The sequence below is a fragment of the Harpia harpyja genome, chromosome 16 (genome assembly GCF_026419915.1).
Source record: "Harpia harpyja isolate bHarHar1 chromosome 16, bHarHar1 primary haplotype, whole genome shotgun sequence".
Taxonomy (NCBI): domain Eukaryota; kingdom Metazoa; phylum Chordata; class Aves; order Accipitriformes; family Accipitridae; genus Harpia; species Harpia harpyja.
The window spans coordinates 15716319-15737398 of record NC_068955.1 but is presented as its reverse complement, the minus strand read 5'-3'; the positions used below and the strand labels follow the sequence as shown (position 1 = coordinate 15737398).

At 56.0% G+C, this 21080-nt stretch overlaps 1 protein-coding gene across 1 annotated transcript; it reads left to right on the top strand.

Moving 5' to 3' along the window:
• Positions 1–2018: 2018 nt before the first annotated feature.
• Positions 2019–20791, top strand: IGF2 (insulin like growth factor 2). The gene is made up of 4 exons (XM_052811473.1): positions 2019–2360; positions 10170–10332; positions 17546–17712; positions 18173–20791. Exons 1-4 carry the CDS (start codon positions 2238–2240, stop codon positions 18413–18415), a joined length of 696 nt encoding a protein of 231 aa, XP_052667433.1. The 5' UTR covers positions 2019–2237; the 3' UTR covers positions 18416–20791.
• The last annotated feature ends 289 nt before the right edge of the window (positions 20792–21080 follow it).

Below are 21080 nucleotides of genomic sequence, written 5' to 3'. Positions count from 1 at the left end.
CAAGGAGGAAAGGTGGTTGCTCTTTGTTAAGGAGACCGGCTCTGCTGAGCGGTTTGCGGGGACCCACGATTGGGATTTACTAAGTCCTGGGCTTCTAGGAGAAACTCCTAAAGCCCAAGGTAAGTATCAATGGAGATGCCTCTTTTTAGGAGAAGTCTGGAGCCCTGACACACGCTGGCAGACGCTCAGTCTCTTTGACAGCCAGGCCACTTCTTTACATGCATAAATATCAGTGTAGGAGCTGAGATTTGCTGCCCGTGTTTGAGTCTGGTGTGCACAGAACCGCTTCCTCAGCATCACCTCTCTCTCCCAGGTGTGCCGATGTTTCCGTCAAAGCCTGCAGCCCTGACACCAGGTCTGCTGGGTGTGATACGCAGCAACACAGCCCAGAGAAGGACAGCCCAGAGGACAGCTCAGAGAACAGAAGGATGCAGGGGAGGGAAGGATGTCTGAAGCCTAGAGAGAAAGGACAAGTCCTGCCCGCATTTTCTTGGGCATGTTTAGGGCAATTCCGACTGTTCAGAGATGCACCAAGCCCCCCATCCTTGAAAGAACAAAGTGCAAACTTGAAAAAAAAGAGAAAAAAAAAAAAGTTTCTTTACTGCATGCTGGGGTGAGGGCTGCTGCATCCTTGCCCTTTCACACCACTACCTATGGCGAGCACTGCCTGAGACGGACCAACCTGCTGCCCGCTCTCAGGCAGCTCTGCTCCTCTCCGCTCCAAGGAGTGTGCGTGCCCGCAGCGCAACGTGGGCTGCGTGCCCCCGCAAGGGGCTCCGAAAGCGAGCGGGGTCCCTTCCCCTGGGGCAGCCGCTTCCCCGGCGGGGCAGACTTGGCAGGCAGGTCTTTGGGAGAAGGCGAGTTTTGCTCAATGCAGCACAACACGACTGCCATGCAGCACTGGCAGAGCAGCGGGAGCGTGTTCAGCCTGCGCGCTGCCGTACACGCATGGCGAAGCCTGGGAAAAACTCCCTTTGGCTTAAAGGCAACTGTGCTTGCTTGCAGAAGCCCGTGGGAAGCAGAGGTGACCTGGCGAGCAGGAACCACTCCAGGAAGGTGCTCTGCGGGGTGCAAAATCCCAGTGCCGCTGCCCTGTGGAGGGGGAGCGTCCATGTTGTCCACACGGACGTGCACGGGTGGACGCGGGGGCTCGATTCTGCTGAGGAGGGTGCTTGCCTGCCCGCACTGGGGCACGTAACGTGGGGACAGGGCAAGCGTGAGACCCCAGGGTCCCCACAGGGGGGCCGTGCAGCCGGCACTCCTGGAACGCCCGTGCCTTTGTCGGGGAGCCCTGCGGAGCAGTTTGGGGGCCAGAGCGGGGTAAGGCGGACAGCACGGACACCTGTGCCCCGGGCACAGCTAGAGAGAGCCCCGAAAGCGGGGCGGGCAGGGCAATCTCCCGCTGCTCCCTCTTACCCCCCGCCCCCAGGGCCTGGGGCTCGCCATCCGGCAGCGAGAGGCGCTCAGGGGGTGCCCCCCCAGCATTTTGGGCAGGGGCTGGGGGCGTGGGCCCCCACCTCCTCCCCTCACCTGCGGCGGGGGGTGGGGGATGCGCGCAGTCCCCCCTCGCCCCCCCCCGGGCAGGCCGGGGTGGGTCAAAGCCCCCACCCGGCAGCAGCCCGCGAAGGAACCGTGCGGCAGAAACTTTCTGTCCCCTCTTCCCTCCCCGAGCTGGACTCCGGAGGGTTACGAGGGAGAAGGAGGGAAGAAAGGAAGGGAGGGAGGGAAGAGAGGGGGTTAGACCGCTCTGCAACATTATTGGCTGCGTGGCCGGGCTGGTGCTCGCTGGGGAAGTCAGAGCATGCCCATTGGGGGGGTATAAAAGGGGGGCAGCCGGAGCGCCCTGCCTGTCTCCTCGCTCGTGGGGCAGCCAGCCGGGAGCAGCGGGCAGTCAGGCAGCCGGCCCCTCCGCCCCGGCCAGGGGGACGCAGTCAGTAAACACAAAAGTGAGAGCCACCCAAGGGGCAGCCAAAGCAGGAGGAGAGAAAGAGAAGGAAAAAAGAAAAAAGGGGGGGGGACACCAGAAAAAAAAAGGAAAGGAAAAAAAAGGGAAAAAAAAAAAGGAAAGCGCTCGCTCGCTCTCTAGAATAACAAAATACCTGATCGTAACAGAATAACATCCTTCAGACAAAATCGAGCAGAGACTTGACATACCAAAAAGGCAAGGCGAGGAGAGCGAGCCAGGGCGCGGGGAAGGCGAGCCAAAGCCGCGATCGCTGCCAGGGCAGGAGAGCAGCATGTCAAGCGCCGGGGCACACACGGATGAGCGCTGCCGGCAGCCTGCCTTCCTCCCCGGCCCGCCGCCGCCGCCGCCGCCGCCGCCGCCGCAAGAAGTTGAGAGTAGCAGCGGCAGCGCGAAGGTAAGCGCCCGCGCCGCTCCGCGCCGCCCCTCCGCGGGCAGAGGCCGGAGGGCCCCCCCACCCCGTGCCGCGCCGTGCCACGCCGGGTAGAGCCGTGCCATGCCGCGCTGTGCCATGCCGAGCCGAGCCGAGCCGCGCCGCGCCGGCCCCGCTGCCCGCCCGTCCCCACGCGTGTCACTAGAGGGACCCCGAGAGCCGGCCCAGCCGCGGACCGGCGGGGCGGCCCGCCGCCCTGGGGTGCGTGGGGGATCCCCGGGGGGGCCGTCCCGCGTCCCGGCGGCAGGGACGGCCCGCCGGCTGCCTGCGCACCCCCCCCCCCCGCCCCATCCCCAGCTCCCGCCCCCCACCTGGCGGGGGGGGGGATGCTGGCGGCGGGACCGCTTGCGCGCGGTCTGCGCGCCTTTTGCGCGCCCGGGAGGCGGCGGGGAGCCGGCGCTGGGGCGCGGGGGCGGTCCCGCGTGGGGAGCCACGGAGGGGCGTGCGGGGCCCGGCTGGCGGCAGCGCGCCTGTGCGGGGGCCGGGCCGGGGCTATGCGAGGTCACGCAGGGCTGCGCGGCCCCTGGCGCTCCCCCCGCCGGCGGGGTTGTTTTGGCGGCGGGGCGCGGGGAGAGGCTGGTAGCGGTGCGGCGAGGGGAAGGGACGGGCAGTTCTCCGGCTTCGGAGACCGGGGAGATTATTAAACTCTCTCTTCTGCAAAACACTGCGGTGTGTTGGGTCTCGGAGGGATAAAAATACAGAGAGGAAAAACAAGAAAGCGAAGCCAAAATGGAGTGAGAGTTAATGGTTGGCATGCAGCCTTCGACTTTGTGTGATTTTTTATTTTTTTTCTTCTTCTTCTTCCTTCCCGATTGCTTTTCCCTACAGTAATTGTTTTAAGAGCGCAACTTGGAAAGGTTTTAGCACTCTGTTGAGCAGTAGGGAATTGGGGCACATGAGGAAACTCGGATTTAGCGTAACTGTACCAGCAGATGTGGCTGCCTTGCCTCAAGCCAGTGGTACTTTAGCAGGGTTTCTGATACGCCAGGGCTCGCTCAGGCGGCGGCGAGCAATCAAGTGTAAAAACAAGGTTTGTGTGGGTGGTTTTAAATAGACACCTCGGGAGAACCGCTGCTTTCAACCCTTGAGTCGAGGCTTCCTATACAAAGTCTGTAGTTTTCTTCCAAATGCCGGGACGTGCTTGGGAGGCCAAGGCCTGGGTTTTTTTGGGTTTATTTGTTGTCAGGTTGTGTGTGTGTGTGTGTGTGTGTGTGGTTCTTACTTCGCAGGGTTCAGCGTGTTGGGATTTTATTCCTCCTCTCGCCTCGATTTAGAGTGGAGTTGAGGAGCCTGGGTCGTGGGGTTTTGTGAGGGTGACTTTGTGCTTAGGACATCTGGAGGAATAAAACTGACTGACACTTCTGATTTGAGCTTCACTGAGCTGTTTTGGACCCAGCTTGACAATTTCAGTGGGGGTGAATGGGTCAGAGCTGTAAATCTTGCTCCATGTTGTCGACACCCACACAAGTTTACTCAGCCTTTCAAAGGGGCTATCCCGGCTCCTGTGAAAATTCATTAAGGGATAAAAGATTTGACACCGCGGGTCCCCTCCCACTGCCGCATGAAATTTGAGAGCCAAAATGTGTCTGCGTGTGTGTCCCAGAGCTTTTTCTGACAGGTGATCCTTTTGCAGCCCAGCTGGAGGGCTGCTGCTTTGACCAGGCAACCCGGAGGTGTCAGTGCGTGTCTTCCCATTGATTCCTATAGGCTTCGGCGTGAGCCCAGCTTGCCTCATGGAGCACCAGAGAAAAGCATTTCTGTACTTTTCTTTTTTTAAATAAAGCAAACACAGCAGGTGAGGTCTTATTTTTAGAGGGACCGAGGAGTTGGTGTGTTTCCAGCAGTGCATACGAGCACTGTAAGCGGCCCACCCTCTCCCCGCTCGTGTCCTGGGACTGACCTCTCCGATCCTTCTTTGGATTGTCTTTGCTTTTAAAGGCTGCTGTATGTCTTAGTGGGGCAAAGAGATACCGGCCTCCCTCGATACTTTTGCATGAGGGGTTAGGAGAGGTGGGGGGCTCCGGTGGGGGGGGGGGGGAAATCTGCCTTGGGGTTGCAGCCAGGCTCTGAAAGGGTTAAAGCCGCTCTGCCAAGACATAAAGCAAGTTCAACGTGTTGTGGGAATATCACTTGCCAGTAGACTCCAGTCACCACAATTTCTGATTTAACAGCTTAACTTGCTGTTAACTTTCCCTGATATACTCCAGGTTTTGGACGGGAATGCAGAAAGGAGAGAGGAACAATAAAGAAAGGAGTTAAGTGAGGCTACTAAAATGGACTTAAATCCCTTCCCTGGGTCCTGCCAGCTGTCTTTAGAAGAGTTAAGCAAGATTGCATTTCCTTTTTTTTATGCAATAAATCAAATGTTTCTGGGCTGCATACCAAAATTTGTGCAATACGCTCTTACTCCCCAGTGGGGTGAGTAAATGGTACTGAATACCCCATTCACCTTTTTCAGCTTGATTTTTCCACAGCTATGGTAGTTCTTGCTGCAGCACGTATAGATGCAGGGTGCGGGCAGTGCTCCCCTGCCTGCCCCGGCCCTTGTCCCGCAGGCAGAGGAGGCAGGTGTCTCTCCCCGCTCACAGGCGGAAAGGTGACCCCCGGCACGGGCTGGAGTGGGCTGCTGATGGGGACGAGCAGCGAAGACAAAAAAGTGAGGGCTAAAAATAGCGGCAGCATTGCCAACCTCAGCCATATGAATGTCATGCGAGCCAGGTGCCAAGAATCATGAGGTTTTTTATTTTTTTCAACCCTGAGCTAAACAGCAAAACTCCTGGTCCTGGGTCAGTTTTATTCGCCTGACAGCTCGATGGTCGAAAGTTCTGTGTTTCGAAGCTTGCTTCTTCCAAGCTGTGGGTTGGAAATCTCCTTTCTCGTCTAGATGAAAAGGGAGGCTCTTCCTGCAGCACAGCACGTGGTGGCTCCTCTCCCTTCGGGTACTGCTGGGCACCTCACCCCCTTGCCTCTGCCCAAGATGCAGCCCCTGGGTGGTTTTTGGCTGCCAAGGCACCTGCCTCTCCCCACCGGCCTCCACTAGCCCTTCGCTACTTGGCATCTCTCGGCGTCGTGGCCCGGCCCCCTGCGCGAGGTTGCCCGTGGGCAGGGGCGGCATTCGCTTGGCATGTGCCCATGTCCTGCCCCTTTGGGAAAGCCACGCTCAAAACCAGGTCAGCTCCCCGCTCTCCTGGGGCTGCCCACCGAGAGGAGTAAAGCAGAGAGATGGATGCTCAGCATCTCTCGCAGGCAGTCATCAGAGTAGCACATCAGTCTGCCCGCTTTTTTTTGGAGGGGTGGAGGGTGATGGAGGCTGGGATGCGCAAACTGGGGTTTTCCCCTCCTGCACACACTGCTGGGTTTGGGCTGACGACTTTTTGCCGTGCTCCCTTTTAAACGCTGCACTGCTCCACAAAGAAGCGAGATTTTTTTTTTTTTTTTCTTTTTGCTGTCCAAATCCAAATTTTGCAGACTGGGCCATCTGTCAATTCCCTCCTACATTTTTCTGTTCGTATTAAATTGTAATGAAGGCCAGACTGAAGAAGGAATTAGGTCAGACAGGAGGTTTAGTCTCCGTTTTTGGGGAGCTGTTTGTTGCCCAAGAGAGGCACCGTGGTTTGGTTGGCTCAGCACAAGCCTGGATGCAAGGGATGCCTGAGCTGTCCTCCGAGATTTGGCAACTGGGCCTTTTAGCGCATTGTGGCCTCTTGGCCCCCGACTCCCTAGCAGCTGGACAGAAATCGCCGATCCAGCTGATTCTGCAGCAAATCCTGAAAAATTCCTTTAACGGCCTCGGGCGGGAGGGTGGCTCCGCTGCAGACCTGCCCTCAGTCTCTCTCCTGGCACACCGCAGCCGCTCCGAGAGGACCCTTTCCCTTGGCGTCTCACGGCTGGCTGAGGGCTGCCAAGAGGTGTTCGGGGGTCCCCGGCCATGGGTGCAGCAGCGGGTGCTGCCGGGGGCAATACGCAGGAGTCCCAAGGCAGCGGCAGCATCCCGTGTGCAGCAGCTCACAGCCGAGCTGCTGCACGCTGCTCCAGCGGCAGCCTGGCTTAGCGCGGGGACCTGGGGATGCGAGGGAAGGCAGGAGAGGGACATGAAGGATGGAGAGCAAAGCAGACCCTCTCCGGGCAAGGAGAGGCCAGCAGCATGCTCTGATGGCTTGTCTGAGCCTCTCTGGCGCTGAGAAGGCTGCTCAGATGCGGGTTATTCAGAGGAGCTTCAGGTGCGATTCCCAGGACAGTCCAGGGCACCTGTGCAACTAAGAAATTCCTCTTGCATCACCCTCTTGCACACTGCATGGAGTCCGAGCCCTTGTTAAGGAGGAATTTGGTGCTCAGGTTGTTGGGCACCCCGCTTGTCTCACACTGCTGTTCCCATGGCCCCTGGTTAAAACCGCATCCGGAAGCATTTGAGCTCTCCGTGGGCACATGAGGGGGAATGGCAGCTGGCATGGCTGATTCAACCCGCTTTGGCAAGAATGAAACTTTGGTGGGCGTAGCTTCTCTCCTAGTGGAGATGGGACCTTGTTCTTTACGAAGGTGCCCCGCTTGCCTCTCGCTGCCTTATTCCTGTTACATCTTGTGCGAGGGAGGCTTTCTAATAAAACCTGAAGGTTTTACTAGCTGTCGGTGTGAACTTACTCCTGTCCCACAGCTGAGGGGGCTGTCCCTGTCCTAATGCTTGCACTAGAAACCGAAAGCAGTGCTGTCCCACATTTCCAGTGGAGAATGAAGGCTTAGAGAGGTTCACACGGCTTCGGCTCACAATGCTGAGCAGGATTTGGCCATGATACCTGAAGCCACATGCAACCTGTGCAGCCGGCATGGTGTTTATACTGGGTCATGGGCTGCGGGCACCCAGCCATGCCATGCTGCCCCATTTTGGGGAGCAGCACCTGCTCTGGCAGCCGCAACGGGGTAGCTGTGAGGTCTTCTGCGTGGGTGCTGCTCATCCCTGCTAAGGAGGAGCAGGAGGGGGAAAGGATTGATCGATTGAAAGGTCACTGGGATGCGCTGAGCCGGTGACGGCACCCTGTGAGTCTGTCTAGCCTTTGGGTGAAGCCTGGGGACTTTTCCTCTGCAGGGTCAGTAGGGCCAAAGCAAGAGGGAAGGGCTTACGGGGTTGGGTTGGGTTGTGGCTCCATCAAGCTGGAGACAAACTGCAGCACTGGGTAGTATATAAAGATGCTTTTTGCTTTGCCGCCCGGTTTCTCGTTACATGGCTGCCGGAGGGAGCGGGGAGACGCCAAGGTGACAGAGGTGGAAAGTGCTGGCAGTTGATGCGTGGGCAAAGGGGGACTTCATCGCGTCGTACACCTCCACGTTCGCCCGGCTCTGGGTGACAGCGTCGGGGAAGTTCCTGTTTTCGTGGCTTCAGGGGAGCTTCCTGGCCGCAGTTACGGGGTGCGTGGACTCCCTAAAAGAGCTCGCAGTGGTGGCAGGGAAGGCTGCCAGGGGCTGCCTTGTGCTTGCGGTGCGGGGTTGCGCAGGAGCGGGTATTTTCCAAGGAGCACAAGGTTTTTTCCGCAGAAGGTATCAAGTCTCCCCAGCATCAGATATCACCCCGCCGACAAAACCTTGCTCTCCCCTTGCTTCAGAGCATCTCACCCCTTTCTTTAGACTGAATGTGAAGGAAAAACTGTGTTTGTCACCCCTGCCACCAAGCAAGCCCCTTCTGGGGGGCTGGCTCTGGCTTGGGGAGGCTGGCAGGCAGCCTGCTTGCTAGCCACAGTGCTTGCAGCCAGCATGAGCCTACCTGGGGAGGGGGGATTATTTGGGTGTCCTGAAGTCCCACGTCACACTGACGGCAGCACTGGCTGGCGCACATCTGCTGCCCCGGCAATGAGCTGCTGGCGCTACCTGTGCCCTGGGGACACCAGCAATCAGGAGCTGCGTGTAAAAAAACAGAGGAAAAAGGGCAGTGGGGGGAGAGGAAAGGGAGTGGGATCATTGGTCTCTTGTCAGTTGGAGATCCAGCTGCCGATGCTGTTGCACCAGGGACATGACTTAAGCAGTGAAGGTGATGCTGCAGTCATGCTGGGGAGCCCCAGTAAACACCCGTTGGCCATTTGACAAAAAAATCAAGGTGAAAAGGTATCGGTAGCAAAACACTGCAGCTTGGCAGCATGGTGCAATCACAGTCCGGTGCCATCCCTCTGCTCCTAGCGTAACATAGACCAAAGCCCCCCCAGTGTGCCAAAGGGACCAGTGCTACTGGAAAAGCTGGTCCTGGTCCCATCACTTGCTGGTTTGAGTCCAGTTTGTTCCCAGGGCTGCTGCCTCTCTTGTCCAGAGCCCTGAAGGGGTTTTGCCAGCCTTGCTGGTCTCTGCCAGCACGGGCTGAGCAATATGATGGGTATCAAAGCTCATGCCAGCGGGGGATGCCCCCCTCAGCCCACCCAGACCTTGCAGCCTCCGTTTTGGCTTTTCTTGCTGCTGATCCCCGTCCTCCCGCTGCTCAGAAGAGCTCGTGACTTGTAAGCACAGTGCATTTCTAGCAGCGACGATTTGAGCTATGTGCTAGTAAAAAGTTGGTAGCAAGGGTGGCTTTATTGCTGGCAGGACCGTAGCGGGGCCTCGGGGGAGCTGGGCTAATTTCCTGGCTGCGCGGCAGACTTCCCCCGTGACCTTGGGCGAGTCATTTAATCTATCCTGGGCTTCAGCTCCATCTCTGAGCATCCCGGGGGGGTGAGCTAATATTCATTAACTGGTATTATTCTCGGGTTGCTCAGATGCTATGGTGATGAAGGCTGGATGTGAAACCCAGCATCTTGGCTGAGCATTAGCAGGGAGAGGGGATGCTCTGCTTGAGATTTAGCATTGCCCCACGCCAGCTGTTATTTTGCCACACTTCCCCTCTTCATTTTGAGCTGACCTGTCTGGCCACCATCATTATTTGGTTGTATATATACAATGATGAGTGACTATAATGCCTTGACCCATCCATGGGTTTTGCCTCATCCAGTGAGGCAACAGCACCCTCGCTTTACAGCTGCAGAAGCTGACATGGAGGTAAAGCTGTTCGCTGGAGCAGAGTCAGGGGAAATCTTTGGGTTAGTTAGCAAATATCCAGGGAGTTTCTTTGTTAATCCTCCGCACCGGCTGATAGCCCCTTGGCCCTCCTTGGTGATGCCTCAGGCGTGTTTCCCGTGGGACTGCTGTGCTCCTGAGGGATGTCTTCTCAGTCCCGGCTGTCATCAGCAAACACGGCTTGTGCAATCAGCCCCTCGATTGCCCGAACCTCGGCTGTGCGAGTCTCTTGCATGCCCGGGGTGAAGGCCGCTGCTCCCCAGCAAAACCCAGCTTTCCTCAAAAGCAGCTCTAGGACAGGTTGAAACTTCATTTGTTTCTGCTTTGGGGGAACACGCGTTCGGGTAGGGCATGAAAACCTGTCGTCAGAAATGAAAAAAAAACCCCCACCTCCCAATAATCATTTGAATGATTTCCCATGTAAAAGCAGGGAAAAATAAAAAAATCACGCTGTTGAAAGAGCAGGGGGAATAAAAGCCTTTCAGAGGTAGGCTGAAGTGGGATTTTCCAATGGAAAAAGTGCTTCAATGCAAACCTTGTCTGACCGGAGCGGCTGACCGGTGGGGCGAGTGCAGGGAGCCAGCCTCTCACCAGCGGCTGGCTCAGCGCTGCTGGTCCTTCCCTGCAGCATCCTGACATGTCCAGGCGTCAAACCCCAGGCGTGCTGGGGAGGGGAGGGGGCATTGCCTGGGGGAGGTGGCAGAAGGGGTCTCTTGCACCTTGTTAACACTGTGCCTCTGTCCCCAGGTGCAGAGGATGTGTGCGGCGAGGCGGATGCTGCTGCTGCTGCTGGCTTTCCTGGCCTACGCGCTGGATTCGGCTGCGGCGTACGGCACGGCGGAGACCCTCTGCGGCGGGGAACTGGTGGACACGCTTCAGTTCGTCTGTGGGGACAGGGGCTTCTACTTCAGTAAGTGGCGAGCAGCCGCTGGCAGCGGGCAGGATGCTGCGCCCACCCCACGCCTTGCTTCTGTGGAGCCGGGCTGGGAGGGAAAGGAGGGGTTTCCCAGCCCGGTGCTTTTCATGATTGCCTTGTACCTGGTGGTGGGCGAGGAGAGGAGCGAGAAAAGCGATGTGCCCAGGGTGACATGCACCCACCTCGCGCCGATTTTGGGGACTGTCTAGTCCCATGGGGAAACTGGGTCCTGCATTTGGTGCTCGGGAAAAGTCAAATATCGCTAGGGAGCCGTAGGTGGTTGGCTCACTGGCGATGTGGGCAAGTCATTAAAATAACGAGGATGTCTGCAGCCAGCTCTCTGCTGAGCTTGAGCCCTGGCTTATCTTTAAACCTTGCTGCCTAAGTGTTGCATCCTGAGAGCAGGCAGGGAGCTGAGCGCTCTTCCTTTCTGGGCAGGCTTTGCATGGGTATAGCTGCAGCTTCTAGGCTGCTCCCAAAATACAATTCGTGGCCTCTGGGCTACCTGCTGGTGAACCTGTTGCTAAAGAGTGATGTCTTGCCCTTCTGCAGCGTGGCTAGTGCAAAAAAATGCAGCGTCGCCGTTGTCCGCAGAGTGCAGGTGGCTTCAGGACAGTTGGCTGGAGCAGGCTTTCCGCCAGGATGCTTTGGGGGTTTGGACCATTGGCGTTAGCAGTACAACGGCTTAGCTGGTAAATGGGGAGGAGGAGGAGGAGGAGTAAACCGGTAGCAATGGATGCTCAGTAATCTATGGGTGAAGGTAACTTGAGTGCGATGCCTTGTTCTGGTGTTTCGGTCCCCTGCTCTGCTTGGGAGAGGGAAGACCCTGTGTCTTGCTGCCCACTGAGGACTGAACCTCAGAGTGACTGACTACAGGAAAGATGCAAAGCCAAATGGGGAGGAAGAGGATGGAGCTACCAGCTGCACATGGTGCTGTGCATTTGGCAGTCTTGACTCTGCCTTGGGAAGAGGAATCAAAAAGTCACTTCCAAGTAACAGGGTGTTTTTTGGAGCAGTGGAGTCAAAAGCCAGCCTCCCTCTCATCCCAGTCTGCTTGTGCAGGGAACAGGGCACTGCAAAGTTAGGAGACAACTCTGGATGTCTCTTCCCAACCTGGATGTCCCTTCCCAGCCTGGATGTCAACCCAGACTTGGCTGATGCTGCCTGCTGAGGTTGGGCAGGGAGAGGCACAGGGACCCCACATCCAGCAGCAGCCAGGGCTCGAGCTGTGTAATTTTGGGCAGGCGGTTGGGCTGCCGGTGGCTTTGCAGCTAGCTGGGGGAGATCCCCCTGCCCTGTCCCAGCGGAGCAGCAGGATGTTTTCAAGGCCCCCCCGGGTGTTGCGGGCAGGCAGTGCTTTTGGGGACGCCCTGGGCGAGCTTCCTTCCTCTCGCTAAGCTGAGTGGCGAGGGTTTGCACGTCAGCTGCCCTTCCTCTTCTCATCTCCCCCTTCCACCTTTCCTCCGCCAATGAGCCCTGTGCCGGAGCTTGGCTGAGGCGGCGGGTCCGGGGCTGGCCTTACCGGTGTGGCGAGGAGGCGAGCTCCTCTCCCGCTCTCGCACCTCTTCCTCTCCCTCTATATATAGAGGAGCATCCGTCTCCCTCCCATGGTGTCTCTTCCCTCCTCCCCCTCTCTGGGGATGAAAGGGAATGGGGCTTTTGTTTTACGGACAAACTGACCTCCTTTCACCTCAAATAACCCAGCCACCCAGGCCAAAATAAAAACACTTTTGAAGGCAGACAAGTCGCTTGGTGCCAAGTGGCCAGCCTGGTGTTTGCAAGGGGATTCTTGCTTTTGCTTTTTTTGTCCTCTCTCGTCCCCCCTTCTTCTTTTTAAATATTTCTGGAGAGCCCAGGTGCCGGGGATGAAGCAAAGTCCCCCCAGTCCCATATTTTAACCCCTTCAGCATCTGACCAGCCTGTGCCGTGCAGGGCTGAAGACATTCGGGCGATGGCTGTTCTTGATGAAGGGTTTGGACATCCCCAGCTCGCCTCATTTTTTCCCTCTGCCTCCATCAGTTGGCCTCATAAAGTCATTAATTCTCCTGACCAGATTCATCTTCATTCCTAAACCCTCATGGCTACACTATTGTCACCGTATAGCCTCGATAGGGTATGGTTATGTCGCACTATCGTGGGTTTACATCTTAAAACCAGGCCTGGGTTTGTCATGAGCGCTTCACAGCATGGAACGTGCAACCTGATGAGCAGCCTGCGCTAACGCAGTCATTCGTATGGGAGGTAAATGACTTGGGCAGCCTTGTCCCGCAGGCACAGGTGGGCCCTGCTTGCTGGATGGGCTTGTTGCAAGCATCCAACTGGTAATCTTGGAAAAAACCAAAAATGGTATGAAAATCTGTTATCAGTTTCCTGCTGCAGTGGTGATTTAAGTACTTAAACGATGCTCTGCATTCTTACAAGGGACCACTTAGCTAGCGAAGCTAGCTCTAAAATACAGCGCTGTTTGCATCCATGCAAGGGGATGCAGCGTACTGACGGTGTTTCATCCCCCTGGCATCTGGCAACAGGGAAATATGCAACCTAGACTGAGGAGGGTGCACCGCCTGATAACTGGGATGCCCGTCTCTCCGCTGGCATGGAGAGCGAGTGCCAGCCCCCAGGTGCCCTTGGAGGCGTCGTGGCTGGCAGGTGCTTGGGGCTGAGGATGTTGAAACTGCTTCCGAGAGCCGGAGCTGCGAAAGAGCTGCACCAACAGGGGCGGGAGCCGGCAGCGCCGGGGTTACCTGGCCACGGGACGCAGGGTGGGCCTGGCGATGTGCACCACACCAGCCCTGTGCTGCATCCCAGGGGTGCCTGGGCAAGCTGCAGCTGGAGCCGTGCATGCTTTGCTCTCCGCCTCTGCCGCGATTCCTCCCTTCCGCGACTATTAAGGCTTTTGGGGCTGGCCCGCAGGTGCTGGCAAGGTGGTGGCATCCCGCCGTGGTTCTGCGGCAGGGTCGGGACCCCGTCTCCCTGCTCCCTGGCACCCACCCCGGGGACGGCGGCATGGCCCGCAGAGGGATGCTGAGCGCAGCTCTGAGGGAAAAAAGCAGGGCAGGTCGAGAGGAAGCCCAGGCTGCGAAGTTGCTGTCATGCAATGCTGGCAGGGAGGGGAGAAGGGGCTGCAGGGGGAGAGGCATCCGACTTCTCTGTAAACAACAGCTCCTGTTTCCTCCTTTCCAACAGCTGATAAGAATTTAGCTCTTTGCAGCCGCTTGTGCTGACGGGGCACATTCTTGCGCACCCGCCGCTCCTCCGAATAATACTAGGAAAAAGCAGGGGGGAAAGTGCGGTGCCGGGGTGGGGGAGGGCCAGGCCGGGGGCACTGGGACGGGGCCCGGTGCCGCACAAAGGCCCCCTTGTTGCTCCCGACATTCCTGCGACAGGGGCGCGAGGACTGTTTACACCCAAAGTCCCCTTCCACTCGGCTTGCTGCCTGATTGACCGGAGGAGAGGGGACCCGGCCAGGGTGGCACCGGCACCGCGCACCCCTCCCCATGGCATCTGTCCGGCCCCGGTGAGGGTGGAGAGCCTGGAACAGTGGGGTGGCAATGCCAGGGAAGGGTCCCTCCTGTCCCCCCGCAGCCACGGCGGTGCCACTGCCTCCGGCATGGAGGCATAGCTGAGCTGCAGGTACGCGGTCTCCGGGTTCTCTGGGGAGCGGGTCTGGCTTTGCACCACTGCCAGGATGCCCAGCTCTCCCTGTCAGGATAGCCGCTGCCAGACAGGAATAACCCTGGGCAGCCGGAGGGCTTTGCATCGTTGGGCTTTGCATCGTTGGGCTTTGCATCGCTGGGCTTTGCATCGCGGGGCTCGACCCCTCAGCAGAGCTGTGGGAGGTTTTGGTGGAGCACAATTTGGGGAAAAAGAAAAGCGCAGCCGTTCATCGAAGGCCGAGAGGAAGTGCGTTTCCTCGGGAGGAGGCGGTCATCGGTGCAATGGGAAGTGGCTTGTGCACCCCGGCGGTGCCGCAGCCGGCTGCCCGCACAGCTCTTCCCTGCGGACAAGGGACGGAGCGGCAGAACCCTGCCTGGGTTTGGCAGTGGCGGTAAAGGGAGATGCCACCCATGGGCAAAAGCCAGGAAATTCAACCTTTAGTCTGTGCGTAAATCGTGTTATGGAACAAACGCTTTTCCCAATCCAGGTCAGCAGCGATATTGCTGTTAACCAGCAATGTCCTGGCGTCTCTTCCCTGGGCTGTTGTCTCCAGGTGCTTTCTGGGACTAAATCCCTGTTTGTTATGTTTGCCTGTTTTTTTTCCCAAAGTAACTCTCCCGCAGAGGATTGTATTGGCATTTGGCGAGATCCCTACGGACAATTATGTAATGGGAAATGTGCCCTATTGGACCGTCGCAGTGGAGCTGGCAGCGGCGCCAGCAAGGGGAACGGCACGCAGCAGCTTTATGCAAGAGCGAAGGGGTAGCGCATCGGGGCCGGGGGCCACGCGTGTGCCCGCCGGCTGGGCAGGGGCATCGAGCGGGGAGGAAGGGGCCGTGCCGCCGTGGTGGTCCCTGCCAGGAGCTCACACCTGGGCGTTTGCAAACGTGTGCTGCTGCGACCTTCCCATGCGCTCCCATACCAGAAAGTGCCCTTGATGGCAAGGCAGTGAAAATGGTCCTGCTTTGCTTATTGTTTCCCCCCCTCTTCTTTCCAAACAAACACATAGCTGCAAGCGGGCAACTTCTGTTTTCAAGAGGAGACATGTAACCTTTCAAAACCTTAACTTCCCCCTGAACCATGCGTGTTGTCACTTGTGCAACCTTCTGTTCAGCGGGAGTGTGAATGCAGCCCTCTGGGGATGTGCTAGCAAGAGGGGGTGACTTGAATTTTTTCTCTTTTCCTTCCAAACTCTCCTTCTGCTTGTGCTCAGGATGCCTTTCTGGAGCAGCCTAATGCTCCTGCTCATGCAGGTTTGGGCGCTGGGGTCAACAGGTGCTGAGCGGGGGCCATACGTGGTGCGGGATGTCAGTGACAGCGCACGTCTCCCATGGACCTCGCTGGGCGTCACAGGCATATAGAAGAATACATGCACCTGGCCCCAAGCTGGCTCCTCTTCCCTGTCTACCTTGGGCATCTCCACCCAGATCGCCTGCTCTGGCATCACTCATACAGCTGCGGGCACCTAACACGCCTGCCCTGCCTTTAAAGGGAGGGCCCAATCCAGTGTGCTTGTTGGCCACAAGCATTTATAGAGAGAAAATTAAACTCCTGACAGTGCTCCCTTTGCTGAGCCTTTATCAAGAAGGAACCGTCCTTCTCACCTTCCTGCAGTGCTGGCTAAAGGTTGTGCCTGAAATTTTTCCAGAGAAAAAGAAAAAGAAAAGGAGGGTGGTGGTGCAGGGGGGATGAACATGGAAAAGAGAGCATTTGAAATGACTCCTGAAGGTGGGCTGCATTGTATGAGTCAGCTGCCCCATCACCCTGCACCCCGATGCCGTGTTTGCTCTCACGACCTCCGAGCGTGGCAGCAATGCACCAGCGTGGAGCAGAGGGCTCCCTGCCGATCGAGGAACAGCTGATTTTAACAGAGAGCGGGTGCCCTGCTGCCAGGGCCTTTGCTATTGCAGAGCCCATGGCAAGGCACAGTCTCGGGGTTTTGCATGCCAGCATTGCACACATGGGGCTGCGTTGTGCGTGCGGGGCTGTGTTGAATATGCAGGTCTGCATTGCGCATGCCTGTCTGCATTGCACACATGGGTCTGCATTGCACATGCCGGGCTGCATTGCACATGCATATCTGTTGCACACGCAAGGCTGCATTGCACATGCATATCTGCGTTGCGCACGCAGGGCTGCATTGCACATACATATCTGCGTTGCACACACAAGGCTGCATTGCACACGCATGTTTGCATTACACATATGGGGCTGCTTTTCACATGTGGGCTTGCACTGCATGCGCAGAAAGCTCCTGTGCTTTGCACCGTGTTCCGATGCACTTTAGGTGGGCACCTGGGTGAGGCACACCCTGGGGAAATTGGTCAGCACCTTACAAGCCAGGGCCCTTAAATCTTCACCGAGGCCAAATACCCGAGTGCCTGCTTCATCCGGAGTGCGAAGGGGGACCATTTTGTGTGTTCCCACAGGCTGGCTGGGAGGTGGGGGCTTGGCACGGCATGGTGAGGAGCCTTAGGCTTCGTGCTTCCACCATTTGCTCTCAGTTTTTCCCATGCCCAAATTCTCCTGGCCAGGATGCGGTACTGGATCCTGTTTGCAAGTCCCACTGATGCTGGCCTCTGCTTCCCTCCCTCGGAACACCTTGCACTGGGAAGAGGTGCTCATGGCAGCGTGCAGAGCCCTGGCTGCAGACCCCACAACAGCACAAGCGCATAACATGCCACATGCAAAAGTGCAGAGAAAATCCTTTCATTTTGGGCCGGTTTATGTTTTGGAAGTTGCAATTCCCAAGCAAATTTGTTTTGCATCAGAAATTCAAATTTGCCCATCTCTTATTTCAAGAGGGGGAGAAAAAGCAGTAAAACTGATGTAAGCTTTTCCTGTGGAGCGCTTTGGCCGTCATTAAGCGGTGATGTGAAATGCACTCGGTTGTTGCTGCACTGGACACGGGCTTTTGTATCCTTCTGCAGGCAGAAACGGGAGAGGAACCCTTATTAAAAGATTAAGTTTAATAGCTATTTTTGGCGGGTGTGGGAGCCTGTATTCTTTCTGCAGCTGTCTCAGAGCTGTCCCATCTGGTAAAATTTAGCCGCCTTGGTTCGCTTCACCTGCCTGAGCATCGACCCGATGGAGGAAGGTTGGCAGCCGCAATGCCGCGCTGCTTCTTTCTAATAAAACTCGCTCACCAGGATCAACATCGGAGACCGTCGCAGTAATCGGTGCAGTGCTGGTGGCCAGGCTGGGCTTGAGCTTCCTCACTTTAACTGCACCCAAAAGGGCTGCCCACGCCAGAGGTATAGGAGGGGAATAAATCACCACCATATATAGTGTCTTTAATTAGTGCCACGCGCATGCGGGGAGCCCTGTTAGCATCAACAGCATTTGTCTGGGAAAGTCTTAACGTGAAACTCGGCCGGTTTGCGGGTGCGTGTCGGCCAGTTTGAGAGAAGCGCGGCTATTTTTGAAGCGTGTGGGATCCCCCGGTCTCCAGTGGCTGGTGGAGGGGTGCCTGCAAAGGGATGGGTGCCATGGAGGTGGGGAGAGGACCAGTCCAGGTTGGTGGTTAACTCCTGGGTCTTTGCTGTTGCAGGTAGACCGGTGGGACGAAATAACCGGCGGATCAACCGGGGGATCGTGGAGGAGTGCTGCTTTCGGAGCTGTGACCTTGCTCTGCTGGAAACCTACTGCGCCAAGTCCGTCAAGTCTGAGCGCGACCTCTCCGCCACCTCCCTGGCGGGCCTGCCGGCACTCAGCAAGGTAGGCGGGCTGCGCCGGGATGGCGGCCCTTCTCTGAAATAGATAGCAAGACGAAAGAACGGGAAGGCCATGGGTGGGAGAGGACAAACCCCAGCTGCAAGGTCTGTTGCTTCTGCAGAGCCTTCGAGAGATGGCCACTGTTGGCAACTCATGGCAAATACCCTGCAGAAAGTCAGCTTTTAATGAGGTGGGGGACCAGAGGTGGGCTGCATCGTAGAATCATAGAATAGTTTGGGTTGGAGGGGACCTTTAAAGGTCATTTAGTCCAACTGCCTTGCAGTGAGCAGGGACATCTTCCGCTAGATCAGGTTGCTCAGAGCCCCGTCCAACCTGACCTTGAATGTTTCCAGGGATGGGGCAGTGTTTCCATGGGACGGATGGAGCTCAAAGAGGGGAACCCCCGTCCGGAGGGCGGGCAGGCTTGCGGCGAAGCTAACGTTGCTATCCCGTCCCCTTGCAGGAGAGCTTCCAGAAGCCCTCGCATGCCAAGTACTCCAAGTACGACGTGTGGCAGAAGAAGAGCTCCCAGCGGCTGCAGCGGGAGGTGCCCGGCATCCTGCGGGCTCGCCAGTACCGGTGGCAGGCGGAGGGGCTGCAAGCGGCCGAGGAAGCCAAGGCGCTGCACCGTCCCCTCATCTCCCTGCCCAGCCAGAGGCCCCCAGCGGCCCGAGCCTCCCCCGAAACGGCTGGCCCCCAGAAATGAACCCTGAGCAGCCGTCTCGATTTTTGATCTCCCGGGGGAGGGCGGGAGGACTGGCGAGCCCTGGCCCCCGAGCCCCTCCGTCCCCGGGGCCGCTAAACCGAGGAGCGGGGCAGCGGGGGACCCTCACGCCGCTCCGGCCCCAACCAAACAACTGACACAGCAAGGAGGGGATGGCGGCGGCGGCGGCGGCGGCAGCGGCGAGCAGCGCCGCTCCCGTGGCATCGTCCTTTCGGGGTGGGGGGGAGGGTTGTTTCGTTTCCCAGGCCTGTTTCGTTCCCCTGCGCCCCCAGTATTTCCAAGCCTGTACTTGCAAAGGGACAGTTTGGCACTTGAACTTTTTGCTGCCGGGCGCTGCGTGACATCCCCAGTGCCAACGCCAGAAGACAAAAGAAAGAGCAAGAGGGAAAAAGGATATGAAGTTAAAATTTTTTTTTAATCTTTTTTTTTTTCTCGAGAAGAAGAGTCCATTCCGTGTCTTTCTTGACAATAAAGTGAAAAAAAAAAAATGAAATGGGGAGAAATATTGAGGGATATATTTTTTTCGCCTCATTCCCACCCCACTTTCTTCTTCTTTTTTGTTTTTTTTCTTTTGGTTTTCTTATTTTTATAACTTTCTTTTGCACCTTTAAAAGAAAAATGTACCTGAGAAGAAGTTCCAAGGAGCCCCCATCTGCATATTTGTGTGTGTGCTTCATTACAAGATTCCAAATCGACTTGCACCTTTTTGAAATCATCGATGACGTGAGAAAGAGAGGAAGAGGAGAGAGAAAGCGAGAAAGAGAGAAGAAAAAGGAAAGGAGAAAGAAGAAAAAAAAAGAAAAAAGTGAGCTGATGCTCACTTTAAATGGAGGAGGCGTCTGCATTGCACATTTGCCACGGATTTAGTTGATTTATATATATAATATATTATATAACTTTTTTGGCAAAAAAAGCACTATTTTTATGGGACATTTTGTGTAGTATCTGAAGAGGGATTGTAATGTTTAAAATGTGTTATGGTGCTAAAGTAAGTTGGAAGGGAAAAAACCCAGAAATAGCAAGGGAGGGTGGGGAGGGAAGGACAAGATAGCGAATACTGAACTTGAAATTTTAGCTTTTCGTTTTAGGAAAAGTGTGATAAATGTGTTTCTTTTCTCTTCTGAAATATAGCTTGGTCATGACCATATGAGCTAGTTGGCTGTTACTCATGTACACAGATGCACGCACACACAGAAATACATCGACACGCATCCTTTTTTTTTTTTTAGAAAAAAAAAACAAAAAACAAAAAACAAAACCACCACAATTTAGACTAAAAGGGAACTGTTCTAGAGACAAACTACTTTGAATGGTGAAGGTGTTGCCAGTTACAACTCGAGGCCCCGCTTCTGCACGGACCCCCGGCGGAGCTTGGCTTCCCGAGCCACGGGGGACCTACCGCTTCCTCCCCACCCTGACGGCTCGCTCGCACGCCGATGCTCTGGCGAGCGGGTGGGCGGGCGGCCCTCACCGCCAAGCCCCCGCAGAAGCACCAGCTCCGCGCCCCACCGTCGTCTTTTCCTTCTCTTGCCCTTTGCGTCCTTCTCGCCGGACCGCCCGCCCCGTGCCCCCCACCCTCCTCCCTTCGCCCCCCCCCCGGGGCTGTGGAGGAGAAGGGCTGCACCCGGGAGGCTGCAGGGCTGGGACCGCTGCATGGAATGGGGGAAAAGGCAAGTCTCTGGCTTGAGGGTCGGGACTCGGTGGGTTTGAGAGGTGGGCAGAGGGCTGTAAAATAGGTTGGTTTTAAAATAATATATATTATCTGTCTAGGAACCGTAAAAAGGGGGGAATCAATTACATCTCCCTAATATACTCTCACTTGCTAATAAAATGGGGACACTCTGTTAACCAGTTCTGTACTTGCTTTGTCTTATATATCCATACATTTAAAACATAAAAAAAAAAGACTACTTGAATTGTATTCTATTTCGTGGTTTGGAGGGGAGGGCTAGGGGGAGTCTTGAAAGGGGGAGGATTTTAATGTATAATCCTTTTGTTTGTTATTACCTTGCAATGTTGAGCCATGAAGCCTTTGTTTAAAAAAAAATGGCACTGCAATACACGACAAAGAAAATCCTTTATTTATTTTATTAAATATATATGGAAAAGAATGAAAATCGGTCCAAATTAAGGGGGGGGGGAAGGGAAGTGGGTGGGGTGGGGAAGGCAGAATAAAAACAGCAATTGCAAATAATTGACTTTTTTTTTTTCCTTTTCATGTGTCTTTTTTTAAAAGAAACCTAGTTTTTATTTTTTAAAAAGAGAAGCAAAAGCTTTCCTGGATGCTTTGTACCAAAAAAGAAAAAAATGAAGAAAAAAAAAAAAATCTGTTAAGCAAATAAATATCCATCCAGAATATGAAGCCTGACTTTTTCTTTTACTTTTCATTTATTTTTGCTCTTGGGGTGAGATTTGGGTGGGAGGAAGGCCATGCCAAGCACCACTCTTTGTGGAGGAGCAGAGTGCGTTGCAGCTCCTCTTGGGGCTCAAACCTGCAAGAGAGGGTGTGGTGCCCTTAAACACAACCATGAAACCTCAATCGTGTGGCAGATGCCCCCCGAACCTGCCAAGATAAATATGTTCCCAGGGATTCTCGGTGAGATTTGGGGGTGTTTCCCAGCAGCCGTTGAGGTTTACTTAGCTTTTA